This window comes from Quercus robur, chromosome 6, assembly GCF_932294415.1.
Source record: "Quercus robur chromosome 6, dhQueRobu3.1, whole genome shotgun sequence".
Taxonomy (NCBI): domain Eukaryota; kingdom Viridiplantae; phylum Streptophyta; class Magnoliopsida; order Fagales; family Fagaceae; genus Quercus; species Quercus robur.
In genome coordinates, this window is record NC_065539.1 from 51,423,569 (window position 1) to 51,451,394 (window position 27,826).

General features: G+C 34.2%; 2 protein-coding genes across 2 annotated transcripts; both read right to left on the reverse strand.

The window, feature by feature from the left end:
* Window positions 1–4,745: 4,745 nt before the first annotated feature.
* Window positions 4,746–5,958, reverse strand: LOC126689355 (2-hydroxyisoflavanone dehydratase-like). The gene has a single exon (XM_050384528.1). The coding sequence runs from the start codon at window positions 5,892–5,894 to the stop codon at window positions 4,920–4,922; it is 975 nt and encodes a 324-aa protein (XP_050240485.1). The 5' UTR covers window positions 5,895–5,958; the 3' UTR covers window positions 4,746–4,919.
* Window positions 5,959–12,771: 6,813 nt separating this feature from the next.
* LOC126690350 (uncharacterized) lies at window positions 12,772–27,617 on the reverse strand. Its single transcript, XM_050385454.1, has 5 exons — window positions 26,647–27,617; window positions 25,820–25,883; window positions 18,211–18,922; window positions 17,386–17,394; window positions 12,772–13,317 (listed from the first exon to the last, which is right to left on the reverse strand). Exons 1-5 carry the CDS (start codon window positions 27,615–27,617, stop codon window positions 12,959–12,961), a joined length of 2,115 nt encoding a protein of 704 aa, XP_050241411.1. The 3' UTR covers window positions 12,772–12,958.
* Window positions 27,618–27,826: the final 209 nt, after the last annotated feature.

The following is a 27,826-nucleotide window of genomic DNA, read 5'->3' on the forward strand; positions in this document are numbered from 1 at the left end:
TCTTCGCATTTCATACACACTCTACTATAAATACTCTTATACCCACGAAATGTAGAGAGCTTCTAGAGAGAATTTTGAGAAAGAAATCCTAAATAAAAACAAGATTAACTTATCCACAATTTTCATTCTTTGATTCTCCAAATTCCTCTACTCTCACCCTCTCCATTGATACATCATTGAGAGGTACATTAGCCAAATCCTTATCTCATCATACCCATATCTGTGAGGAGGCATTTTGGTACTTAGGAAGCAATTTGGAAGGGACCAATTCATTTTGGTTGATGCAACGGGCAATTGCGGGATTCAGTAAGCTAGAGAAGACAAAGTTCGGCATAATCCTGTTGGAGCAAGAAGCTTAGAGGGCTTAAGTGCACTTGGTAGATTAAGCTTGGAGAGTCTTTTGCTATTCATGTATCCCAACTATATTCTATAGTGGATTATTGACCACTTGGAGGGCAACAGAGAGGTTTTTCGTTGAGGACTTCGGTTTCCTCTTCGATAACACATCGTTGTGTTGTTTTTTTGTTTGCATCTCTCTTTCATTAATCTTTGCCTTTTAATTACTGCTATGCTTGTGATTAATTTCGGTTTAGATTGTTTTATCAATTCTGTTTTAACTTATTTTCATATTCCACACATATATTGGAGATCTAAACGTTCATAGGTGTTTTACACACTAATTGAACATTCAAAATTAAAACATGAGTCATGCTATTACAGATTAATAAACGTTTTTGGCCCTCCACTGCAAAGTGGGGAGGTACAGCTTTAATGGAAAGTGCTATTAGGAGAGGCTATTGAATGGGCAGCATGACTTAGTTTCTCTCAAATCAAGGGCAAAGTCTAGATTTCTATTGAGAGGCCAAAGTCTGAACTATTATTTTTTTCTAAGGGGGAATTATAGATTACCTACCTGTAATTTAGTCTGAATTTAACTTGCCCACCCGTGGTTTCATTTTTGATACTTTACCCAACTATGCTTCACTCCATTACTCCTTTGTAACCTATCTCCCTTTCAGACGTTACTCTAACACATTTTTTTTTTTTTTTTTTTATCAAAAACAAAACCTAAAACAAATCAAACACTCCTTTCTCCCAAAACACACTTCCATCTATGTGTGTTCACCAAACTAAGATCCTAGATGCTACAAGGTAGAGAGCTTCAGATAATAGACCAAGAACCATCTGTGGCCATCACAACCACCATCGGAACTTATATATTTGTCTATTTCATATAAATTTCATTTAGTTTTGTACTTATATTATTGAGGAGGAGGACAATGTGTTTGAGGTTGAGTCTAAGGTGTGCCATGGTCGAGCAGGACATCCACCATCGACGGTGCCACCACTGAAGGTGGTTGCTGTTTCTCTTACTGTTTTCTTTTTCTATTTTCTGCTATTTTTTTTCTTCTTTGTTTATTTGATTTAGGGATTGGGTTTCTTTTGGTTGTTGGGCTTTGAAAAATGGGATTTGAGGCATGGTTACTGATGGATCTGTGGGTTTGGATGTGTATGGGTGTGTTGATGTTTGTATTTTGACTTGGGTTTTGGGGTTGTATTTTGATAAATTTGTGGTTTGTACTTTGATGGTGTGGGTGTGCGACAGTGCCACCACTGAAGGTGGCTGCCGTTTCTCTTTCTGTTTCTCTTACTGTTTTCTTTTTCTATTTTCTGCTATATTTTTTTTCTTCTTTGTTTATTTGATTTAGGCATTGGGTTTCTTTTGGTTGTTGGGGTTTGAAAAATGGGATTTGAGGCATGGTTACTGATGGATCCGTGGGTTTGGATGTGTGTGGATGTGTTGATGTTTGTATTTTGACTTGGGTTTTGGGGTTGTATTTTGATAGATCTGTGGTTTGTTCTTTGATGGTGTGGGTGTGTTAGTGTTGGTGTCTATGTAAAATCAGGTTGTATGGGGATTGATTGCTAGGTTCTTATGTAGATTATAGTGGTGGGTTTGAAGCTTAAGATGTTTGAATATTGGTTGTTGGTTCGAGGTCGGGTTTATTAATTCTGTTGTTTTTTTTTTTTTTAAATATTTTTTCTGGGTTTTTGATTGCATTGTACTCCAAAGCAAGACTGGATTTTTATTTTTTATACGGTGAGAGAGAGGAGTGTTTGATTTGTTTTGGGTTTTGTTTTTGATAAAAAAATGTGTTAGAGTATCGTCTGAAATGGAGGTGAGTTACAAAGTAAAGCACATGTGGGTACAGTGTCAAAAATGAAACCACGGATGGGTAAGTTAAATTTGAGGCAAACCACAAGTGGGTAATCTGTAATTCCCCTTTTTTTTAATGACGATCCAAATTAGTAATCGTTTATTAACAAAATATCAGCAAATGAAAAAAAATACAAACTAACTATTTCTTAGTATATTGTAATAAAATTATCTATCAAAATAGAATTTTATGTCCTTTTAAATCTTGAAGATCATAGATGATTGATTTCATACTAAATGCCACAACAATTTCCACTTCAATGTTCAAAAAATCAAAAATTCGAATATCATCTTCAATTTTGTTGTGAAACCGAATTTTGATAATATTAATTCATGGTTGAAAACATCCATTTTCATAGTAGTAGTGGATATTGGAAGATTAAGTATAAGTATAATTGTACAACTACTCTATAAATAGATAGATAGGCTACTAATTTTCTAATCCTTAACTAGCCATTAACACAACTGAAAATAAATTAACAATTTTTGGGAAGTTCATATTTCAAACTACATTATGCACATAGTGGTGAAATTTTATTTTCAATAATAGTTTATCATGTTTTATGAATCTTGCTGCTATAGCTTGTTTATTAATAAACAAAATATCATCTATTTAAAAAAAAAAATTCATGTGTCTCTTGACTCTTAAGGATCATCACTGAGTTAAGAATAAGTAACTCTACAATATATTTACTAAACTAATAATTTAATTCTTGTAGTTAAGAATTTGCTACAACATACAAAAAATATCTAATTGATAATAGTGCTCAAATGGAAAGTCAATTTACTAATTATGAGAAAAGGTTGAACTACCCAATTGAATAACACCTAAATCTTAAAGACCCAAACTTTTAATATTGAGTCCCACATAAGTAAACAACCAAAGTGTCATACTAATATATTTTTCAACAAAGATTTTTTTTAAGGGGTTTGTTTTTGTTTTGTTAGAAAAAAGTAATGTTTTTATTTATTTATATATTTTTGTTAGGACATATGTGGAACTTGTTAGAGACATATGATATGTAAATTAGCTAATTCTTTGACAAAATGCATTTTACTTGTAATTGGGTAAATCTAGAATGAGTTTAGTACTTCAAGGAACAAGAGTTCAAGTTTAGTATTAAAGTCATGCAAATCTGTCCAAGAAACAAGTGAAGAAGTGTTATTCATTAAAACTCGACAAATAGCTTGACAGATAATATCTATCGAGGTTTAATGAAGAAAGCTCGACAGAAACAGTATCTATCGAGATCTATGAAATCAAAATTTCTAGATTTGATTTTCAGCCCAAGACATATATAAAGCTTATTTTAAAGGCCGTCACATATGAGAATACAATGAGAACACATGCAAAAGTGACCGAGTGCCTTATTCTCTTCGAAAGAAGCTACCATGTCTTTGCGCCTTAAGGTTTTGTAACCAAGTGCTTCTTGATCTTCATTGTTATGAAGTGAAGAACTTTACAGCCAACAATATCTTCAAGTTGCTGGAGTTAGTCACGTATTGGGAGTCATGCATTATTAGTTAGTCAGGTACTGAGATCTGTGCAAAATGGTGGCATTCATATATTGAAGAGTTCAGAGATTCTGAAGTAGAAGGTTTCTGCTGTAAGTTCATCTATGGGGATTGTAGAGTCTAGGGACAAAAGTTTTGTATTGGATCTAAAATTTCTCTTTATTATAATGGATTGCTTTTCAGAAAGGTTTCACCCCAGGTTTTTTTACTGTGAAATTAGTTTGTTTCATTGATTTTTCTAGGTCATCATATCTTGTCTTATTTACTTTTTCACTGTGCATAATATTGACATGATATTGATGTTTGTTTTAACAAGGTTTATTCATAATAAATCTAATTAACAACTTTGGTTTAAAACTTATTAATTCTATCAACCAGGGTCTAAATTTCCTAACAATTTTTAAAGGGATCACCAAATAAAAATACTGGTTAGATGAACATTTCAATTAATTTTGAATTTTTTTGGTTTAATGACTATTTTAGTTTCAATTTTGGAGGGGACCATATGAATTTTTTAACCAAAGATTTCAATAATATTTATAAAAACCATATACTAATAGTTTTTTTTTTTTTTTCAAAAATTCAGAGGGCCATGCCAAAGAATAGACCCGTCCCTATCTCGAATCATTACATTAATGGCTAGCAAAAAAGAAAAAAGAAAAAGGAAGAAGACATCTTCACTAGAAAGAAGGATCCAACCCACCCGGGCAACTAACAGTTATGGTGAAAGACCTACAAAAATTTCAGGAGAAAGAGATACAAAATTTGTTTTTTGCTGGTCACGAATGGATTATCTTAGAAGTTAGAGGCCATGACCTTAGCTAGATTGGCGTCCCAATCATTTATGAATGTATTTTGGTCATGTTCTGCTCCTAATTAGTGAAAGACAATCTACCTGAACTAGCATTAATGTGGATTCTATGCTCTAGCATTACAATCAGGCAAGCCAAATATAGTAAATTGCAGTTGGTAAAGCCAATGTACAAGTAGTTTTCTCAAAACACTTGCCTACTTTCCTTAAAAACATCTGTTAAGAATCTTCATTAGCAATCGAAGTACAAATGATCCATGGCCTAACATGGGTATGCATATAAAATGTAAAAATTATTTTCAAACTTTGAAGAACTAACATTTGGGTTTACATATAAAAGATACCAAATAACAAGACCACCAGAGAAGGATCATTTTACTTGAGGAGAAAAGAAGCCAAGCGTTTGATCAAATTATTACCATTCTCAGTCCCACAGTCCAAAATCTGAAAAGCATGGCCCTCTCCTTCAACTTCAATCAACTCTACTTCTCCTTTCCATTCACTTTCTTTCACTGTATTGTAGTACATAATACCCCTATCCCTCAGCCTATCCTTTTCAGACACAGTCACAAGCAACCGAGAACAACCAAGTCCAGCCAAGCTTGGTGCTCCTGGACTGAACGGATTGATCATTGGATTGTCTATACCACCAGGTGCCGATGGATATACAAGGTACCAAATCGAATAAGCCAGTCCCTTTTCACGTTCAGCAGTGTATTCTGATCCAACTGGCTTTAAGCCCCAGAAGAAAGGGTGTGTAAGAAAAGCTCCTGTAATTCTAACACCACCATGCAACCCTTCAACCCCAGCTCGAAGGGCTATATTGTGTACAATATTAGCTCCTGCACTATCACCGCCAAGAAAAACTCGGTTAAAGTCACCATGATTGATCAACCATGGCTCTTTGTTGACAACATTATCATCTATGAAGTGTGATGCAACCCATTGGAGAGCAGCCCAACTATCTTCATAAGCAATGGGTAGAAGGTGCTCAGGAGCTAGTCTATACTCAACTGATACAGCCACTACTTGAGCTTGAGAGACCAAACTGTTGAGGTACCGCTGGTGATCAGAGGAGAAGGCGGATTCGATGCAGAAGCCTCCGCCATGGAAGTAGATCAAGATGGTGAGCTTTTGGTGGAGGGGTTGGTTGAGTTTTGGGAGGTAGACACGAGCAGAGACGGAGGGGTCTTGTGAAATGGTGATGTCTTTTGATGAGACTCCAGTTTCTGTGTCTTGTGGCGATGGAGGCACATAGGGAGAGTTCCCTAATCTCTCAACTGAGCCGTCCTTGTAGAGACGGACGAATGGGATAAGCTCTTTCTCTACCTCTTTGGTAATGGAAGCCATATGTGAGAGAGAGAGAGAGAGAGAGAGAGAGAGAGAGGACCACTGACTTGGTTCTACTTTGTCCAAATATATATGCTGAATACTTGAAATGGACAGCTTTTATTTCCTTGATAATGTGACATTTTTCTAGTACTATATATACTTTTAAATTTTTAATTGATTGGTAAAGTTTAATATAAACTATAAAATATATTTGAAATAAAGTTGATCTTACTACTTTATAGTGTGTTTTCTTTTTGCCATGACTATTTAAATAATTGTTGTTACTGAAAACTGGAGAGAGACTTGTATGAGACATACTTGACCATTGGAGGATTATTTCATGGAAAAGCAGTTGGGTCCATTCACAGCAAGTGAGATATAGTTGAAATTCACAGCAATGGCTCATGCTCACTAGCTTCCTCACTATATATGATATTATGGAAATTCTTCACAGCAAGTGAGATGAAGTCTAATGGTCAAGTATGTCTAGCAAGTGAGAAATAGCAAGGAAGATAGAGTGGAAAAGCAGTTGGGTCCATTCACAGCAATAATTCATGGAAAAGACATTAGAGGTGCGAAGCTATGTATTATTTTCGATAGAGTAACCCCACAACATTGATTAGCTTCCCACTATGAACGAGGAAGCTCATTCCGAGAGAGTTGAGTCATGATAATCAGTCAATCACCAAGAATTCAACTCAAAATATCATTAGCTAGAGTTGGATTATTGATAATGTATAACTGACAACTTCAACATCTAACACATGCATATGTATAAAAGGATGGTTTAGATCGGCTTAATTTCTATTCATGAAGGGTTGGTACACGGTAGAAGTATATTAATTGTGGAGGTTGATTCCTTAATTTTTATTCATGAAGGGTTGGCACTAGGTAGTAGTATCTTAATTGTGTAGGTTGATTGAGTTTAATGTCTTTTACCACTCTTATTCTATGAACTCACTTTTTTTTTTATAGGTTATAGATAGTCAAATTAGTTAGTGTCCATGAGGTGCTATTATAATGCTCACAAATTAGAGTTAAAAAGAGAAGTTAACCGGGAGGACAGAGAATATGAATTGTGAATTTCTAATGAAAATCCTTTTGGAATTGTATTTCCGGGAGGGGGGAAGAGAGAGATTAGACTAGACTTAAGGGGATAGCAAGAGGCAAAGTGGTGGAGCATCCTCTTCTTTTTTATTTTGTTATTTCTGATAATCAAATCCTATGTGATGGATAGTGAAGGGCGGTCCCTTCTATATACGTGAAGGATGTTGTCGTGCATAAAGTATGTGTTATGTTATAGAAGGGAAAAAAGAGAGTAATTCACTAATTCTATTGCCATATTAAAACTTAAAAGTCACTGATTTTCACAATTACTATATACAAATGATTGTGATTGATTGTTTGTCACTTTCACATAGACTACCACTTTTCTCAATTACTTACAATATGTCACGTGAACAATTATGATAAAAATATTGTTTTTTTTTTTTTAAAAAAAATTTTGTGGTACCAAATTTTTTTTTTTAAATAAGGCAAATGTTAACAAATATGGTGCGGTGCTTGTTAAGTAGGGGTGTCCACGGGTCGGGTCGGGTCGGTTTTGGACCCAACCCGGACCCGACCCGCCGGCGTCGGGTGGAAGGCGGAGGGACCCGAAACCGACCGCCGGCGTCACTCGGTCGGGTCGGTTTTGGGTTCGGGTAGTGTTCGGGTGGGTCGGTCGGTGTTGAGAGTCGCCGGATCCTGCAAACGTCGCCGGAATCTCCTCGAATGTCGCCGGAATCTCTTCGAATGTCGTCGGAATCTGCAAAAATCCAGTAGATCTGCACCAAAAATCGCCGAAATCAGCCTGGATCTCCTCGAATCTCGCCGGATCTCACCAAATATGGTCCAAATCTCGCTTGGATCTCCTCAAATGTCGCCGGATCTCACCAAATCTCGCTCGAATTCGCCGGATCTCAACCAATCTCGCTTGAATGTCGCCGGATATTGCCAGATTTATATATAACGTCGGTCGGGTCGGGTGGCTCGGGTTTTGGAGAAGAAAACCCGCCACTCGACCCGCCGGCGTCGGGTCTTGAGGTCAGAAACCCGTCACCGACCGTCGGAGTGGTCGGTTCGGACGGTTGCCGGTTCGGGTTCGGGCGGGTTGGTCGGGTTTCGGGTTGGGTTGGACACCCCTATTGTTAAGGTTGGACTAATGTGGGTCCCACTTAAAAAATTGGATAAATGGAAGAAAAAGACAAAAAATTGGTTTTACAGCCTATGTTAATCTTTATTTCTTCTTATGAAGCTGGCACCACAACCTATAAATCTATTAAAAAAATGACATAAAACTGGCTGTTAACGGGTACTGTGTTAACATAACCCAAAAAATAATAGTAGAAGTGATTGAGGACAAAATGGGGATACACCCTTTTCGGCAAAAAGTTTTAGTAAAATGCCCAATTTCTGAAACTATTTAGGGATATGCCATTGTTTTAAAACTCGATTTTACCAAAATCGAGTTTTAGTGTGGAACTCGAGTTCCTTGAAAATTTTCAAGTGGAACCTGAGTTCCACAATTTTGTTTTTAATTTTTTTTTTTAAGTTTAGTTTGGCTAAAACTTGATTTTCTAAAAATCAAGTTTTACATTGAAACTTGATTTTTAGAAAATCGAGTTTTAAAACAGGGGTATATCTCTAAATAGTTTCAGAAATGAGATATTTTTCTGGAACTTTTCGTCGAAAGGGGTACATCCCCATTTGAAACTTTTCGCTGAAAGGGGTATATCCTTATTTTGGGCAGTGATTGATGAATCATAGAAAACAGTCAATCCCTTTCAAAACAAAATTAAAACAACCACTTTTAAAGTTAACGAAAATTTTTAGCATATTGATCTTGATGGATAGAACTTCATGTTGACTGGTTGGTGATTGTTGAAATTATTCCCGTTTCTTCGGACGTTAACCAAATGAGATAATTTCTGTGTTAGCGAGAGAGATATTTGTTGTGATCCAAGAACAGAGTGTTCCTGATGTTTTGTCAGCTTCTATACTGTTTGTTTGGTTTAAGTTTTCTAACTTCTTCTTCTTCTTTTTCTTTTTTTTAAATGTTTTTGTCGTAGTTATTTTTTTTTTTAATATAAAAAGTAGTTTTTTATTTTATTTTATTTAAAAAATTAGCTAATTTTTTAAGTTTTGTTACATATTTAACATAAAAGTTACAAAAAAAAAACTATATATTTTGTATTACACTACGCAAATAAGCCACCAAAATTTAGAAGATGCCTAAGTAAATGAACATTTTGCATGTATATTTCAGGCACAAACTATGTCGGCTGGGTATCAAACTAGCAATGTTGAGAAAACAATTGGGCTCAGAAGAGTAGTATACACTTTTATGGTCCATTTGGATTGAGAGAGAGGGAGGGAGAGTAGAGTAGAGTAGAGTGAAATTGATCCAAAATTAACCTATTTTCGGCCAACTTTACTCTATTTTATTCCTCTCCACTCCCCCTTCCTCCCCTCTCAATCCAAACAGACCCTTAGTGTTAAGTGTCTGAAGAGTCTAAAGATTTTCAGGAGCCCAAAAGTTACCATTGCCAAGCTAGGACGACCCACTTGTTTTTGGTTTGACGTAATGTGTGTGAATTATTAATAAATAACCCGTGAACGAGCTTTCAGATTAGTCAGTGATGGGGGCCAACAAAAAAAGACTAATTGCAAATCAAAACTTCAAAATTTGGGGTGATTTTGATTTTTTTTTTTCCTTTAAAGTTTAAATTTTTTAGATAGTCCCTAACATTATCTATAGTTTTGATTAGGAGCTATTCCATCCATGCCTTTGCTGATGTGTCAATTAAATGACATTTAAGCCTATCACATAGGTTTAGTCACACAAAAATCGTACGTATCTAATTTTAGCTTAAAACAAAAGAAATATCAGTTATGAATATCCTATTAAAAGATTCTCAATGTCATCAAAGAATTTGGATATATTCACTAATTTCAATTAAAACATAAGCAACATTAGGCTTCAATATTGGCAAAACAAAATAGAGAGCAATTAAGGAGGTCAAAAAAAGGCCAAGAACAAGACATTGGAGATTGGAGAATATAGTTTGTTAAAGAACATTCCTTACTGGCTGAAATAATCTTTTCAATGAATTGAAGTAGAGTAGCCCAAATCAATTATATATAAACCAGTTTTGGAACTTCACAATTCATCCTACTTTGGCAGCATGTAGTGTTGGACTTTACTTCTTACCAAATTAATTTCCCATAGAATAAATAGAAAATCTCACGTTAAACGTCCAACTATCAAATTAAGAAGATATCTCTTTTACTCCATGAAATTTCGAGTTATAAATAAATAAACACGTCTATTTAAAAGATCTCTTCTTCTTAATTTTTTTTTAATGATTAAATTCATAAAAATTGGATATTTTTGAAAAAAAAAAAAAAAAAAAAGACCTTGAGGATTGCTACAAGGAGCAATATAGTCCTGAGTTAAGACCATCCAATGGTCATTGTTGCTTTCAAAATTCTTAACTCCAGAAGGCATGCTCCATCTTTTCTCCAACCAGCTGAAAGTGAAATAAAATAATGCCAGTGATAATCTTTATGTCTCTCTCTTTTGTGTGTGTGATTTTGCTAATCCTATTCGGTCCAAATTGGTCTTATTAGGTCCTATTTCAATTCGGTCCATTTTGTCCACTTCAGTCCAATTTGGTCATATGTGGTCCACTTTGGTTCTATTCGGTCTATTCTGTCCACTTTGTTTCTATTTGGTCCACTTAGGTCTACTTTGGTCCTATTCAGTCCATATTGGTTCTACTCGGTTTATTCTATCCACTTCGGTCCTATTAGGTCCAATTTAGTCATATTCAATCCATTTGGTCTTATACGGTCCACTTTGATATTCCCGTGATACAAAATACCACCTTCGACTAAAGAGAGTGGTCCGCTTTGGTTATCAAATCAAGCATCAATACATTATAATAAAAATTAATGCTATATCCATAACATTTTTACAATAATTTCATATCAAATTCAAGGTAGCAAGTTGATATTAGTGGGTAAAAATGTAATATTAGTGGTAGTTTAGATTAGAACTAGTAACTATATGCCGTCTAGGATTTATTATGAAATTCTTATAAAAATGTTGTATACATAGCATTACTCTAAGATAATAAATAACCACAAGCTGTCTTTTAACCCAAGGACTTTGCCTCTTGATCTCAACCAAACAACATAAGTTAAATCAAAAAAAGAAAAAAGAAAAAGGAAGCAAGTGGAGCTCAACAAGATTTATTAGGAAACATATGCTACCACTATGATTATTAGGAAACTAATAGTCGATGAAAATACTTTTTTTTTTTTTTTACCAAGAAAATTCACGCACACAAAAAAGAAAAAAAAGCATTTATGGACTATAACAAACTGAAATCGCTCTCTCTGTCTCTCTCCAACAACAACCAAAAGCAAAATTAAAATAAAAAAACTAAAAAAATCAGTCAAACCTTTTAGTTACTTTGTCTTTATTTACTAGAAACTTTGTCATTCTCTTCGTGTATTTAATGAAAAATATGAATTTTTTTATCCCTTCTTGTACCTTTGTTGTCGGAATGGACCCTTATCCTTGGTTTGGCTATAAAAGACTGTCCTTCGTATTTGTTTAAACTTTAAAGCCTTCTTGTTTGTTTTTAACTTGTCCATGTAATTAAGCTATATAATGAGATTGTTTAATTCGTTTTTTTTTATTTTATCTGTGTAAATAAAAGCCATGGGGTTTGTTTTTGTTTGAGTGATGAAAGGGTGCGTGGACCACGCACCTCTTTACACGGCCGGGCATTGACAATTCAATGGTTGTAATGGTTGCGTAGCCAGTGAAGTATGAAACTTTTGATTTCTTCAGTTCTTTGGGTTTTGTTTCATTCAATAAAATATTATTTTCTTTATTTCTTTATTTATATATTAGGCTTTTAAATCAAGCCCCTACACAAGTGATTTCAGATTGTTTCAAGTATGATATTTTCTTATTGTATTGTATACTACCATAGATTATAGTTAACTGTGTATCATTCAGCGGGTAAAAAAACTTTGTAGTATAAGACACTTATCAATACTACACAAATTTTTTTTTTTTTGGTTAAATAGGCTAAATATATAAGACTACGCAACAACCAGTCTATTACAAAATAGTTCAGTTTTATCAAAAGTTAGTAGATTATCCATCACAGACGATGGTTCATACAAAATAAGAAAGTCAATTAGCTGAATCGCTTTCATTTTAACAAGTCTATCAGCACATCTATTAACCTCCCTAAAAATGTGAGTCACTGATCCGAGCGTAATGCCTTCCAGTACTACACAATTAAGTATTTTGTACCATTTCTATCAACAAAAAAAAAAAAAAAAAAAAGAGTATTTTGTACCATGCAATGCGTAATGCCTAGAGTAATAGTTTTGCCTCGTTTGAGGCTTTATTGGAAATAAATTTTGGATATCTTCATGATCCAAAAATACCAATTTTGACAAAAGAGAATGACCTGCTTCGGCTCTAAAATAATGACAATAGCCCAACAAGTGTACGCAAGAATTATTAAGAGAAAATAAAGATGTATACGCAAAGATACAAAAGGACATATATGGATCAGGCTCGAAAAACATGATCAACAAATTAAGCATCAACACAATAAAATAACTAAATAACCAACTTCACCCAAGTCTATCTTTTAACTAATATAAATTTTCTCTCGCTTTTAATATTCTACTTTATACTTCAATTAAACCTACCACATGTCCATTTTAATTTTGTTATAAAGTATTCAAAGTTCTTAAAAAAAAAAAAAAAATTCAGACATTTGACATAATATAGTTGGTGAAGTGAAGTATGAAACACTAATAATGAGACACATGATTTTTATTCGTCTTTGACATAAGGAATCCTCAATCAAACAACATAAGTTAAACTTAAACAGTGGTAGGAAGCAAGTGGGACTCGTCAAGATTCATCAGGAAGCATCTACTACCGCTATAATTATTATCCCTTGCTGTCAAGCTGCAGTCCTAGAATAATGTGCCAGAAAATAGTTTTACTCGAAGATAAAAGAAGCCAAATGTTTGACCATAGCCTTAGCATTCTGTGTCTCAATATTGCGGATATGGAAAATATGATCTTCTTCCTCCACTTCAAACAATTCTACTTCCCCTTTCCACCCACTCTTCCTTACCATTTCAAAATACCAAACACCTCTATCCTTCATCAAATCCTTCCCAGCCACACACACAAGCCCAGCCAAGCTCGGTGCACCTGGCCCTTCTGGATTAACCATTGGATTGTCAACACCACTAGTTACTGAGGGATACACAAAGTTCCAAAATAAATACGGCAAGCTTTTCTTGTGTCCTTCCTTAGGCTCTGCCCTAATTGGCTTAGAACTCCAAAAATAAGAGTCGGCAAGATAAGTGTAGGGAATTACAACAAATTCCCAACCTATGAGAAACAAAAAAAAAAATAGAGAAAACACACACCAAAGAAAAACAATCACACGCACAAGATAATATTTATGTGGTTCGGCAATTTGCCTACGTCCACGGAGTTGTAGGGATTTCACTATTATCAGGGAAGAATACAGAGTACAAAAAATTGTGGCTACAATACTTTTTCTCTCACCCTCAAGAATGCGGCAACAGCAACCTACAATCTTAAAAAACCCTAATCATGGCAAAGTCGGCTTGTCCATGAGTGCTCCGGCTTGGGCCTATCAGCCCAAGCCTCTGCTCCATGGACTAAGTCTTAGTAAATCTCCCATTAAAAACCACGCAATATTATTCGTGTTGGGTCAAGTCGTCAAACCAGATCAAACAAAACTAAGCTCCACAAAGCCCAACAAATCTCCCACTTGGAGACTAGTTCAATCACCAACATCAAACCGCTATCCTCCAAGAAACAATCCCTCATCCCTGCAACTCATCCTCCTATCCTCAAGCTAGAAGACCAATTGAAGCTGCACACAACTTCAACTTCTCAATAGTGACACCCTTAGTCAACATGTCTGCCGGGTTCTTAGATCCACAAATCTTCTCAAGTATTACCAGCTTATCTTCAACAAGGTAACGAATAGAGTGGTATTTTGTCTGTATATGCTTCGACTTTGAATGAAAAGCAGAATTTTTGGCAAGAAAGATTGCACTCTGACTGTTACTGTGTAGAATGTCCATCTTCTGCTTCTTACCCAATTCATCTAAGAAACTATGTAGCTAAATCATCTCCTTTCCAGCTTCAATTGCTGCAACATACTCAGCTTCTGTAGTAGACAAAATAACAATCTTCTGTAGATTTGAAACCCATGATATAGCTGTACCACCCAGAGTAAAAAACAAACCCAGTAGTACTCTTTCTACTATCAATATCACCAGCAAAATCAGCATCTACATAACCCTGCAGTTTCAAACTTGCACTTGTGAACCAAAGACATGTATCTGATGAACCCTTCAGATATCTCTGAATCCACTTGACTGCCTCCCAATGCTGCTTTCCAAGCCTATTCATGAATCTGCTTACAACTCCCACTGCATGTGCAATGTCTGGCCTTGTAAACACCATAACATACATCAAGCTGTCAATAGCTGAGGCATAAGGCACCTTGCTTATATGGTCCCTTTCTTCTTCTGCCTTCGGTGACTGTTCTTTGCTTAATTTGAAATGACTACCCAAGGGTGTGCTCACTGGTTTAGCTTCATTCATGTTGAACCTGCTGAGAACTTTCTTCACATACTCTGACTGTAAAAGTTTCAATGTACCATTAGCCTTGTCTCTAATGATTCTCATACTAAGGATTTGCTTTGCAGCTCCCAAATCCTTCATTGCAAACTGTTTGGACAATTGCTTTTTCAGATTATTAATCTCCTCAATGCTAGACTCTGCAATAAGCATACCATCCATATACAACAGTAATATAATGTAAGAATTGTCAAAAGACTTAACATAGTAACAGTGATCAGTTTCATATCTCTTGAACTCAATTCTATGCATAAAACTGTCAAATTTCTTGTACCACTGTCTAGGAGCTTGTTTTAGGCCATACAAGCTCTTTCTTAGTTTGCAGACTAGATTTTCTTGTCCTTGAGCAATGAAACCTTCTGGCTGAATCATGTAAAGGTCTTCCTCCAAGTCACCATGAAGGAATGCTGTCTTCACATCTAACTGCTCAAGATGTAAATTTTCTGCAGCTACTATTCCCAGTACCAGTCTGATTGTTGACATCTTCACAATTGGAGAAAATATCTCTGTATAGTCAATGCCTTCCTTCTGCTGGAACCCTTTAACAACTAATCTAGCATTGTAACATTTGCTACCGTCATGCTCATTCTTTATTCTGTATACCAACTTGTTGTGCAAAACTTTTTTTCCTACTGGCAATTCAGTCAGTTCCCATGTCTAATTCCCCAACAAGGAATCCATCTCGTCCTTCATGACTAACTCCCACTTGCTTGAATTCTCATCTTGCAAGACTTCATCATAACACTCTGGCTCACCACCATCAGTCAACAGGAGATAATTTAGAGTGGGTGGATAACGCTGTGGAGGTCTAATGTTCCTAGAAGATTTGCGGACTTCAGTTACAGGTGTACTCAGATCTACCTGTGAATTTACATTCTCCTTATCTTCTTCACCCCTTTTTTTGGACAGTACCTCCAGTCAATTCATCTAAGTTGACAAACTCAAATTTCTTTTGATCTATCTCTGTAACATCTGACACTACAATTGACCTATCCTTGTACATAACCTGTTCATTAAATATCACATTTCTACTTCTAATGATTTTCCTGTTTTGTTCATCCCAAAACCTATAGCCAAATTTCTCATCACTATAGCCAATGAAAAAACATATTTTAGACTTTGCATCAAGTTTACTACGAGCATCAGAATCAATATGAATATAAGAAACACAACCAAAAACTTTTAAGTGTGAAAACTTTACCTCTTTACCACTCCAAACCTCCTCAGGAAGTTTGAACTCCATGGGAACTGATGGTCCTCGATTTATCAGGTAAGCTGCAGTGCTAACAGCATTAGCCCAGAAAGTTTTTGGTAGTCCAGCATGCAACCTCATACTTCTAGCACGCTCATTGAGAGTTCTGTTCATGCGCTCAGCCACACCATTCTGCTGTGGTGTCCCAGGAATGGTCTTCTCCATCCTAATTCTCTGTGCAACACAATACTCACTAAACCCTCCATCTATGTACTCTCCTCCATTATCTGACTTCAAACATTTTACTTTCAAATCTGTTTCTGTCTCAACCATGGCCTTCCACTTCTTAAAAGTTTCAAATACATTAGATTTATTTTTCAGAAAATAAACTCATACCTTTCTACTTGAGTCATCAATGAAAGTGATGTAGTATCTTGAACCTCCAAGGGATGCAACTGGAGAAGGCCCCCACAAATCAGTGCGTACTAATTCCAATTTTTCAGCCTTCGGTGTCCTACCAGTTTTCAAGAAACTCACATTTTTTTGCTTTCCTAAGATGCAACTTTCACACATGTCAAAATCAATGGACTTCAATTCTGGTAGTTTTCCTTTTGACAGCAGCATCTTCATCCCTTTCTCACTCATGTGACCAAGTCTGCGATGCCATATGCTTGTATCAATACTTGCATCAGCAACTGCAATTGTATCTCTTGGACATGAGGTCATATATAGAGTACCAGTCTTCTTTTCACGAGCCAATACCCTAGCTCCCTTTGTAACCTTCCAAGTACCACCAACAAATAGTATTGCATGTCCTTCATCATTAAGTTGTCCAATAGAAATTAGATTCCTCCTCAGGTCAGGAATATGTCGAACCTTCTCCAGTAACCAAACAGACCCATTGGGCAACAATATCCGAACATCTCCCACACCCACAACATCCAAGGCTGAACCATCAGGCAAATACACCTTACCAAAATCACCTGCAACATAATTCTGTATGATTTCTCAGTGTGGAGTGGTATGAAACGAAACTCCTGAATCCAAAACTCAATCATCAAGTGGACTATTTACTGCAAGAAGTAATGCATCATATACCTCTTCTGTTACAGCATTAGCATAATCATCTCCATTCTTCTTCTTAGGACTTTTGCATTGATTCCTAAAGTGGCCTGTTTTCCCACAATTCCAGCATTGTTCTTGTTGGCCTGGTCTAGATTTGCTTCTGTTTCGATTAGAATGTCTGGATTTTGATCTGCCCCGGTTTGAATTTCTGTCATTACCTTTGCCTCTTGTCTCAAGGTTTAGGGCAGAACCAGATCCTAAGGTTTCGCCTGCATCTCTTCTGCGAATCTCCTCAGCCAGAATTAAATTTCGTATGTCATTGTACTTCAGCTTTTCTTTTCCTGTAGAATTGCTTACTGCCATCCTCATTGCCTCCCAACTGTTTGGCAAAGAAGCCAAGACGATCAGAGCACGAATCTCATCATCAAAATCAATTTCTACAGACGACAATTGATTTATGATAGTATTAAATTCATTCAGATGTTGTGCTACTGATGCATTCTCTGCCATCTTCAAATTGAACAATTTCTTCATCAGATGCACCTTGTTGTTTGCGAACGACTTTTCATACATACCGGACAAAGCCTTCATTAAATCTGTTGTGGTCTTCTCCTTTACAACATTGTGTGCAACAGACCTAGATAGAGTTAACCTAATAACTCCCAATACCTGTCTGTCAAGAAGAACCCATTCCTCAGCCTTCATAGCTTCAGGTTTTTCCCCTAGAAGCGGTAGATGCAACTTCCTCCCATAAAGGTAATCCTCAATTTACATCCTCCAAAATCCAAAGTCTGTACCATTGAACTTTTCTATTCCAGACACCTTTCCTGCTTCCTCTGCCATTGCTTCCACTCAAACCTAACCCTAGGCTCTAATACCAGTTGTAGGGAATTACAACGAATTCCCAACCTGTGAGAAACAAAAAAAATAGAGAAAATACACGCCAAAGAAAAACAATCACACGCACAAGACAATATTTACATGGTTCGGCAATTTGCCTACGTCCACGGAGTTGCAAGGATTTCACTATTATTAGGGAAGAATACAGAGTACAAAAAATTGCGGCTACAATACTTTTTCTCTCACCCTCAAGAATGCGGCAACAACAACCTACAATCTTAAAAAACCCTAATCACGGCAATGTCGGCTTGTCCATGAGCGCTCCGACTTGGGCCTATCAGCCCAAGCCTCCGCTCCATGGACTAAGTCTTAGTAAATCTCCCATCAAAAACCACGCAATATTATTCGGGTTGGATTGAGTCGTCAAACTGGATCAAACAAAACTAGGCTCCACAAAGCCCAACAATAAGCACCTAAAATTTTAACACCACAATGCAAGCTCTCAACCCCAGCTCTGATAGCCATGTTATGTACTATATTGGCACCAGCACTGTCACCGCCTATAAATATTCTTTCATAGTCACCGTTATTGATTAACCACGACTCTTTACCGTTACCAACTGAGTGAGAGGCAACCCATTGAAGTGCAGCCCAGCAGTCTTCATAAGCAGCTGGAAGAAGGTGCTCTGGTGCAAGTCTGTACTCAACCGAGATGGTGAGAACATGGACTTGGGAGACCAAGTTGTTGAGGTGGCGGTGGTAAAGGCTTGACAAGGCGGATTCTAGGAAAAACCCACCGCCGTGGAAGTAAACTAAGATGGGGAGCTTTTGGTTTTGGTTGTGAGCAGTGAGTTTTGGGAGGTAAAGGCGAGCTGAGATGGAAGGGTTCTCTGAATTAATGGTTATGTCTTTGGATGAGACTCCGGTTTCTGGGTCTTGATCAGGTGATGGTGGAACAATAGGGGTGTCTTCGAGGCGTTCCACTGAGCCGTCCTTGTAGACCCGGATAAAAGGAAGAAGCTCTATGGGTACTTCTTTGGTGGTGGAAGTCATTGCAGCCTTTGGTTGAGAAAGAGAGAAAGTGGAACTATTAACGTGAGCTTGTAAAAGGAAGATATAGAAGACTTTGTGAGCTTGTAACGTGAGCTTGTGGTGGAAGTCATTGCAGCCTTTCGTCTTTTTTTTTTTTTTTTTTTAATGTTGTCATAGCTGACAATCATACCAATAAAAGTGATAAAGAAAATCAGGTGGGTATGCACGACTTCAGCAGATTGTGTCTGGTTACAGTGGATATGGTTAGAAGAATTAGTAAAATATGAGTTCATCATTTCGTGACGTTGAAGCAATGGAATTGTTTTTTTGTAGGATCGATGGAATTGGAGGTTTATGCAGGGTAGCAACAAAAGATTCATAATTTGGGGAAGACTCCTTTCAAAAAAAAAAAAAATACTACTTTTTGTGGATCACTTATGTTGCTAAATGTAATAAAATTATTTCAATGGTACGTATCAATTTTGATACATCCAAGCTTTTTAAGGTATAGATGTATTTCTGACAAAAATTCAATAGAGTTCATATTATACATAAATTAGAGCATCTACATTGGTGGAGCCATAAATTTAACTATTTGGCATAATAAAAAGTTACTTTATTTATTTTATTTTCTTACTTTACAAAACACCCAATATCAGTAGTTTTATTTTAACTTTTAATACAATGAAATAATATATTTATTACAATAAAATAATATATCTACTACAATAAACAATAATCACAACCACCACTAGCCAGCCAGCCACCACTTCACACAGCTCACCACCACCACCGCCACTACCCATAGCCTACTCCTACCGCCAAGGGTGGTGCCATATATAATTGAGGGTGGTCATAGGTGTGACCACCCTCAAACTTGAAAAATAAATAAATTTTATACCTACAAAAAAAAAAAATTCTAAATTAATGTTGATGGTTGACCACCCTAAAAAAAAACTTGACCACCCTAAAAAAAACTTGAACATCCTAAATAAAAATTTATCTTAAAAATAAAATTTGACTTCTCCAAAATTTTGTTCCTTTGAAGATTAAACCAAAAAATTGCGAGAAGTATTATGTTCACAAAATGTCCTCAAGACTTTTATAATAAATTTTAAGTGGCAAATTGTCACTGGTAAAAAAAAAAAAATTTAATGATATGTAAATTAAAACTAGTAACAATTGCCAACTAGAATTTGTTGTGGAAATATTGTGCATGTAACATTTCTCAAAAATTATCTAAACAAACAAATTAGCCTAAAAGCCTAAATCAAATGTTTAATTGTGATATTTTAAATTATGTTTGCCAAAGACATATTTTAAAATTGCTATTTTTTATTATAAAAAAATGCATATTTTCCAATAGCTAGTCAATTCGTACTTGCTTTAATCTTTAGATGAATTTATTGGATTTATGTGATACATCTTTTACATACACATATGCACTAAAATAATACCTCAATATTTTATTATTGAATGTGATTAATGTAACAGTTTAATGCCTAAGTTGAATATGTTGAATGAACTTGTAACTTACCCTCTATTTATTTGCTATCACTATGGACAAAATTCTTATAAGTAAATCACTTTTATTACAAAATTTATCTTTTAAGCAAATTCGTATTAACTTGAATAATCTTCTTTTAGATCCTAGGCTATGAGAAAAGTTCTCATATTTTCATCCTAATAATCGAGAGAAAATAAAAAGAGCATATTTACAAAGATGTTCTTGTCAACTTCTTTGCCATGATTTCCCTAAAAAAGAAATTAGGATGTTCTTGTCAACTTCTTTGCCATGATTTCCCTAAAAAAGAAATTAGTGGAGTACTGCATTGATTTAATCTTGATTAGTTTAAAGAATACGAAATATAGGTTGGAACATATCATAGAATAGGATGATGCATTTTGTTTATATTGTTACTTATTTAGGTAAGATGTTGATAATTGAAAGGAAGATTAGTAGTTTAATGATTACTTGACTGTGTATATTGAAAAAAAAAATTAGTTGATAGCATTAATAATGAAGCTATCATGCAACAATTTCAAAATATGAAAAACTTGTAGAATGAAATTTTAAAACTTTATGTATTTGCAATTGTTTTTTTATGTCAATATATTCAAAATTTATTTTTATGAAATTTTATTTAATTTAAATTTCTTAATGACCACCCTGAATAAAATTTCTAGAGTCACCACTGCCTAACACCACCACAACCACCAAATTCAGCACACAACCACAAAATTAAAACCCATGGCAACCCAAGCCAAGAAAATCAACACACAACCACAAAAGAAAAACTCAGGCGAGATCCACCATGGCATGACCCACGAACCCCATGACACAAACCCACACCCACGGCATGACCTGAAATCGATGACCCACCACACCCACAGAATGACCATAACGCCGATGACCCACCACACCCACACCCACACCCATACGGCAAAAGAATCCTCCCTCACACAACAATGAAAAATTTGAGAAGGAAGAGAGAAAAGAATTTGAGAAGAAAAAGAAAAGAATTTGAGTGAAAAATTTGAGAAGAAAGAGAGAATATTTTGAAAAAAAAGAAAAGAGCAAAGAAATGAGCAAAGAAAATGATAGAGCAGAGAAAATGAGAGAGGGGCAAAGAACAAAGAGCAGAGAAAAGAAAAAAAAAATATTAAAATATTTAGTTGGTAGTGCTAAAAATAGCAATATAGCTTTTTAGCACCACCAATGATAATGCTCTTATATATTAGAAGGATAGAGTTTAGTTACAAAATTGGTTGTAACCTAAGACTACAATTTTATTCAATCTTTTTATTGGAGATGAATTTTAACAAATCCACCATTGAATTACATTTTCTTCTTATATCCTTCATGCTTGCAAAATTTCTAGAAAATTAAATATCAATAGCTATGTCATTAATAAATTATTTAAATTGTAAGTTTTTGTAGTTTAAATTATGCATAAAATATAAGCTTATAGATCATATAATAAATAATATTTGATTGACACAAAATTTGATATGTGTATTAAGAATGTAAAGAAAATGTAATTCAACGGTTAGATTTTCAAAATATGTAGTAATGTTTATTTTATTGAGTAAGTAGCTACAACCAATTTTGTAGTTAAATTTTGTCCATCTTAGAAATACTATTTTAGTTCTACATATCAGTTTAAATATCAAACATCCAAACGTTTTAAATTTGGATATCTCTAAGGTAAAAATCGAATATAATTCACGTTATAAAGAAATTGTGTCTTGGAAATACCATTTTAGTTCTACATATTAGTTTCGAAATCAAACATCCAAACCTTTAAGGTTTGGATATCTTTAAGGAAATTATTTGATAGAATTCATGTTATACAGAAATAATATCTTAAAAATACTATTTTAGTTCTACATATTAATTTGGATATCAGACATCCAAATCTTTAAGGTTTGGATATCTCTAATGCAAAAAGTCAAAAGAATTCATGTTATTTAGAAATTGTGTCATAGAAACACTATTTCTGTTGTACATATAAGTTTAGATATTAGACATTCAAATCTTTAAATTTTGGATATTTTAAAGGTAAAAATTCAATAGAATTCATGTTATATAGAAACCGCATCTTAGAAGCACTATTTTAGTTCTACATATCATTTTGGAAATCATACATCTTCAATATCTCTAAGGAAAAAATTCACGTTATACAGAAATTGTGTCCTAAAAACACTATTTCAATTCTACATATTAGTTTGGATATCATGCATCCAAACATTTAAGGTTTGGATATCTCTAACACAAAAATTCAATAAAATTATGTTATACAAATATTGTGTCTTAGAAACTATTTTAGTTTTATATATCAATTTGGATATTTCTAACGCAAAAATTCAGTAGTATTCATGTTATACAACATAGTACACTTTTTGTGTGTCTATAATGTAAGTCTACATTACTAGTATAATGTAAACCTAATTTACTGATACCATACATGTTTTTGGAGATTAAAAAAAAAAAAAAAAAAACTTACTATATTTTGTATATATTAGCTTATTGCTGTGTTTGTGGCATATATATAAAATACTATTTAATGAACATCCCCTATCTAGAATGGACATTTTCTTTGGTTCAAAAATACTCCTACACCTAGGATTAAGTAGAGACAAAACTGAGAGGACAATCCCGTAAAAATATATTTAAAACTCTCACCTACAATATTGCCCACATAATAGAATTACTCTCATGTTGGTTTTCAAATTCAAACTAAGGTTCAAATTTATCTATCAACAATTGTTAAAAAAAAAAAATTAGCAAAAAACTTCTCAAACTTTAGGATTTTAGACTCCTCTTCTATTAGCCCACTAATCACAAGTAACTTATCCTAAACTCAAGTTGTCTATCAATCATGGTTTTGTTTTACATTAACACATTTGCTGACTCCACCTCCTCCTCCCTAACCGTAACTACCAAATTTTTTCAATTAAAAACTTTCCTGAGCAAGCTCACAACTTCAAATTCTCTCACTTCTGGGCAAACTCCACTTCAAATTCTCCAGATTTCAATATAGAATTTTTTTTTTTCCTGGGAAAGGAAGTTAAAAAAATTATAATATACATTTTTTTTAATAGAATTTAAATTATGAATTTTACTTAAATTAAACTATTGTTAATTTTATCCCTTAATTTGAGGAAATATACCCTAATAATTAATAAAAAAATTAATTTAATAATTAATGAGAGTATTTGTTTATTAGAGAGAGAGAGAGAGAGAGAGAGAGAGAGAGAATCATATAAATTTATCAATTCCTATGAATCTATACAACATGTACATCCTTTCAATACAAATGCATATGCGTAAGTTGCAACTCGAAAAAACCAAAAAAAAAAAAAAAAAAAACAAACAAACAAACAAACAAAAACATGGGATGCAAGAGAGATTTTATGGATAAACCATCAGTAAATATATATAAGTTTTATTATTTTGATAATAGATTTTTAGTTGGAGTATGATTTAAATTTTTGAAACTTAGATGTATGTTGCATGTTTTGTTAAAACACTTATTATTACTTTATCTAAAAATATTGATAAAAACAAATAAGTTGTTGTCCCTATCAACTGAAATTTAGATGCATATTGCATGTTTTGTTAAAACATTTATTGTTTCTTTATTTAAAGAAATTAATAAGAAAAAATAAGTTGTTGTCTCTATTAACTAAAACTTAAATGCATGATACATGTTTTGTTAAAATACTTATTGTTATTTTATCTAAAATGCATGTTGCCTTTTTCTTGTTAACACTTATATATTGTTACTTTATCTAAAGTAATTGATAAGAACAAATAAGTTATTGTCTACTTGTATCCATCAACCGAAACTTAGATGCACATTGCATGTTTTATTAAAACACTTATTGTTATTTTATCTAAAGAAATTGATAATAACTAATCATGGATCCCACGCGTTGTGCATGATAATATTTTCAGGGTGGTCTCATTAAATTTATTTTTGCAGTTTGGACTAATTTAGGAAGTAGTTATCTATTTCAAAATTATATTTTCATTTGTTATAGTGACAATCACAAACGTAATATAGAATTTTTGTCATACCAAAATGAAAATAAAACAATTTTTCTCAGAAATTCAAAAGGTTGAAAAAATATTACTTTTTTAATAAAAATTATTTATAACATTTTATGTATCATTAAAAAGTAACTAATATTTGGAAATTATTTTTTAGTTTAAAAAAAAAAACTTTTCAAACCCAATTTTTTCTACCGTACAATCAAAAACACCGAGAAATGTATCAAAATTTTTTATAAAATTCAATAAAATTACAATTCAAATAAAAAAGAAAGGGAAAAATAAAACTCACATCAAAGTCAAAGTCATTCTCTTGAATATGTAAAATATTTCAAATGTGATGTGATCAAGCCAAATATTCAATGCATAATTAAATTCAAAACTTTTATCCTATTATACATAATGATTGTAATCAAGTCAAATATTGTGTTAATACTGTCATAATCTAATCTAACATCTAATCCAAAATGCGAAAAATAGATAGATAAATAAATAATTTTAAACTTGAAATTGAATTTGTTTTCTTAAAAATCTCAAAAAATACACTAATGAGATAAGGAAGATGAGCAATACAAAATATCCGTAAATGCTTAAAAACAATTACTCACGCATCTAAAAACATCATATAATGAAGATATTTACAAATGTGAAAGAAAATTGCATAGAGATCGTCTTCTTCAATTGCACTAATTATTTTTTATCATATTGTCCAAACTATCCTGTTGTTTTCCAAATAAACTAGAACCTAACAATAACACAAAATATGGACATATTATAGTATAATTTTCCCCTAAATCTAGTCAACAACATTAAAAGTATTTAGTGTTGCAAATAAAATGATTAAAACAAAATATTTGCATCAAGGAACACATATAAGTTAGTCAATAATAAGACAATGGGTGTACAAACTTTGTAAAAAATCCAACAAAGAATGAAAAAAATATATGAGAGAGAGAGAGAGAGAACCTTTTCGTGTGAGAAAATAAAATATGCATAAAATAGGAGAGAATGACAAATTTATAGTAAGAGGATGATAATAAGAAGAGACAAAATAAAGAAAGATAAAGGGTCAAAATTATATGTAAAGTTAAAACCGTCTAAGAGGAATGTGTATAGACAATACTTAGTTATAACATTAAAATTAAAGTAGCTAAATATGTAAAGTTAAAATCGTTTAAGATGAATTTGTAAAGCCAATGTATTTATATATTTAATAATGTCAAAAAAATTAAAAGTAAAAAATAAATATAAAAAAAATAATGATGTGACAATAACGTGAAGGATGAGGAGACTTATCAAGAGCGTAGCAATAAAAAATACTACGTTTCAACTTTTAGATATATATAAATAAATAAGTTGTTGTCTCTATCGATAAATTATTTTTATCCAAAATATTTTTATAATTTAGTAAAACTACTTGGCACAACCACGACTTGAAGGTGTGGTTTCCCATGGAGCAAAATATAAGGAAAGTTGAGAGAGACCAGGCCATTGTTTGGGAATGTTACATAGCACCCTTGAGAAACTATGATTCCAAAGAATCTCTCACTAAAGATAAAAGGGTAGGCAAAAAAGTGCAAAATCAATGTAAGACTGGATAATTTCTGACTATCTCTACTATGCTATCCCCTACCCCCTCTATCTCCCTTTATCCAATTAGACCATAAGAATTAAGATAGAATGAGACTAATAATAGCATACTAATCTTCATGTGAGCAAGGCTTTATACATCCCCATGATACAAAATACCATCTCTGATTAGAGAGAGTGGTCTGCATTAGCTCTAAGATAATGTCAAGAGCTCAACAAGTGTATGAATGAAATCTCGAGGGAAAATAAAATTGTATATGCATGGATATGTAAGGACATAACCAAATTAAGCATCAACACAATAAAAGTAAATAAATAACCAATTTCATCACAAGCCGTTTTTAACTAATACAAGTCTTCTTTCTCACTTTTAATGTTTCACTTTATTCTTTAAAATACAATTACAACCTACGACTTGTCCATTTTAATTTTCTTATTAAAGTATTCAAAGATTTTCTTAAAAAAAAATCAGATATTTGACAGAATACAGTTGGTGAAGTATGAAACTCTAATAAGGAAACAAATGATTTTATTCGACTTTGAAATAAGGAATTTGCCACAATCAAACGACATAATTTAAACTAAAACAATAGAAGGAAGCAAGTGGGACTCATCGATATTCATCAGGAAGCATCTACTACCACTATAATTATTACTGCTTGCTGCAGTTACAGTTCCAAGCAGCATTCCTTCTATAATGTGCCAGAAATTTTTTTTTTACTTGAAGATAAAAGAAGCCAAGCGTTTGACCATAGCCTTAGCATTCTCACTCTCAATATTGAAGATATGGAAAATATGACCTTCTTCCTCCACTTCAAACAATTCTATTTCGCCTTTCCACCCACTCTTCCTCATTATTTCAAAATACCAAACACCTCTTTCCTTTATCATCTCATCCTTCCCCGCCACACACACAAGCATCCGATCACACCCAATCCCAGTCAAGCTCGGTGCACCTGGCCCTTCAGGATTGACCATTGGATTGTCAACACCACTAGTTGCTGAGGGATACACTAAGTCCCAAACTGCATACAGCAAGCTCTTCTCGTGCCCTTCCTTGGACTCTGACCCATATGCCTGAGAACTAAAAAAATGTGGGTGGACAAGATAAACACCTAAAATTTTAACACCACAAGGCAAGCTTTCAACACCAGCTCTCATGACCATGTTATGCACTATATTGCCACCAGCACTGTCACCTCCTATAAATATTCTTCCAAAGTCACCGTTATTGATTAACCATGGCTCTTTATCGTTACCAGCTGATTGAGAGGCAACCCATTGAAGTGCAGCCCAGCTGTCTTCATAAGCAGCTGGAAGAAGGTGTTCTGGTGCAAGTCTGTACTCGACCGAGATAGCAAGAAAATGGACTTGGGAGACTAAGTTGTTGAGGTAGCGGTGGTAGATGCTTCCAAAGGCGGACTCTATGCAAAAGGCACCACCATGGAAGTAGACTAAGATGGGGAGCTTTTGGTTTTGGGTGTGGTCAGTAAGTTTTGGGAGGTAAAGGCGAGCTGAAACAGAAGGGTTCTCTGAAATGGTTATGTCTTTGGATGAGACCCCAGTTTCTGGGTCTTGATCAGGTGTTGGTGGAACAAATGGTGAGCCTTCGAGGCGTTCCACTGAACCGTCCTTGTAGACCCGGATGAAAGGAAGAATCTCTAAGTCTACTTCTTTGGTGGTGGAAGTCATTGCTGCCTTTGGTTGAGAAAGAGAGGAAGCGATTGAATGAAACTATTAGCGATAGCTTGCAAAAGTAAAAGAGTTTATGGAGTGCAAAAAGATAAGCAAGCATGACGTCAACAGATTGTGTCTAGTTACAATAAATAGTCTTGTGAAAATACATGCAAAACAATAAAATAGCAAACAATAGCCAAAATTAACGTAGTTAAACTATTCCA

Bases quoted from the DNA above. Each gene is read 5' to 3' on its own strand.
- LOC126690350 (XM_050385454.1), bottom strand. From the start codon at position 27,617: ATGACTTCCACCACCAAAGAAGTAGACTTAGAGATTCTTCCTTTCATC. The intron at 25,884-26,646 runs GTAAAAAAAAAA...TTTTATCTTTAG, and splicing joins TTGGCTTCTTTTATCTTCAA to TGAGAGATTCTTTGGAATCA. The intron at 18,923-25,819 runs GTCTCTCTCAAC...AAAAAAAAAAAG, and splicing joins CATTCCCAAACAATGGCCTG to ACGAAAGGCTGCAATGACTT.
- LOC126689355 (XM_050384528.1), bottom strand. From the start codon at position 5,894: ATGGCTTCCATTACCAAAGAGGTAGAGAAAGAGCTTATCCCATTCGTC.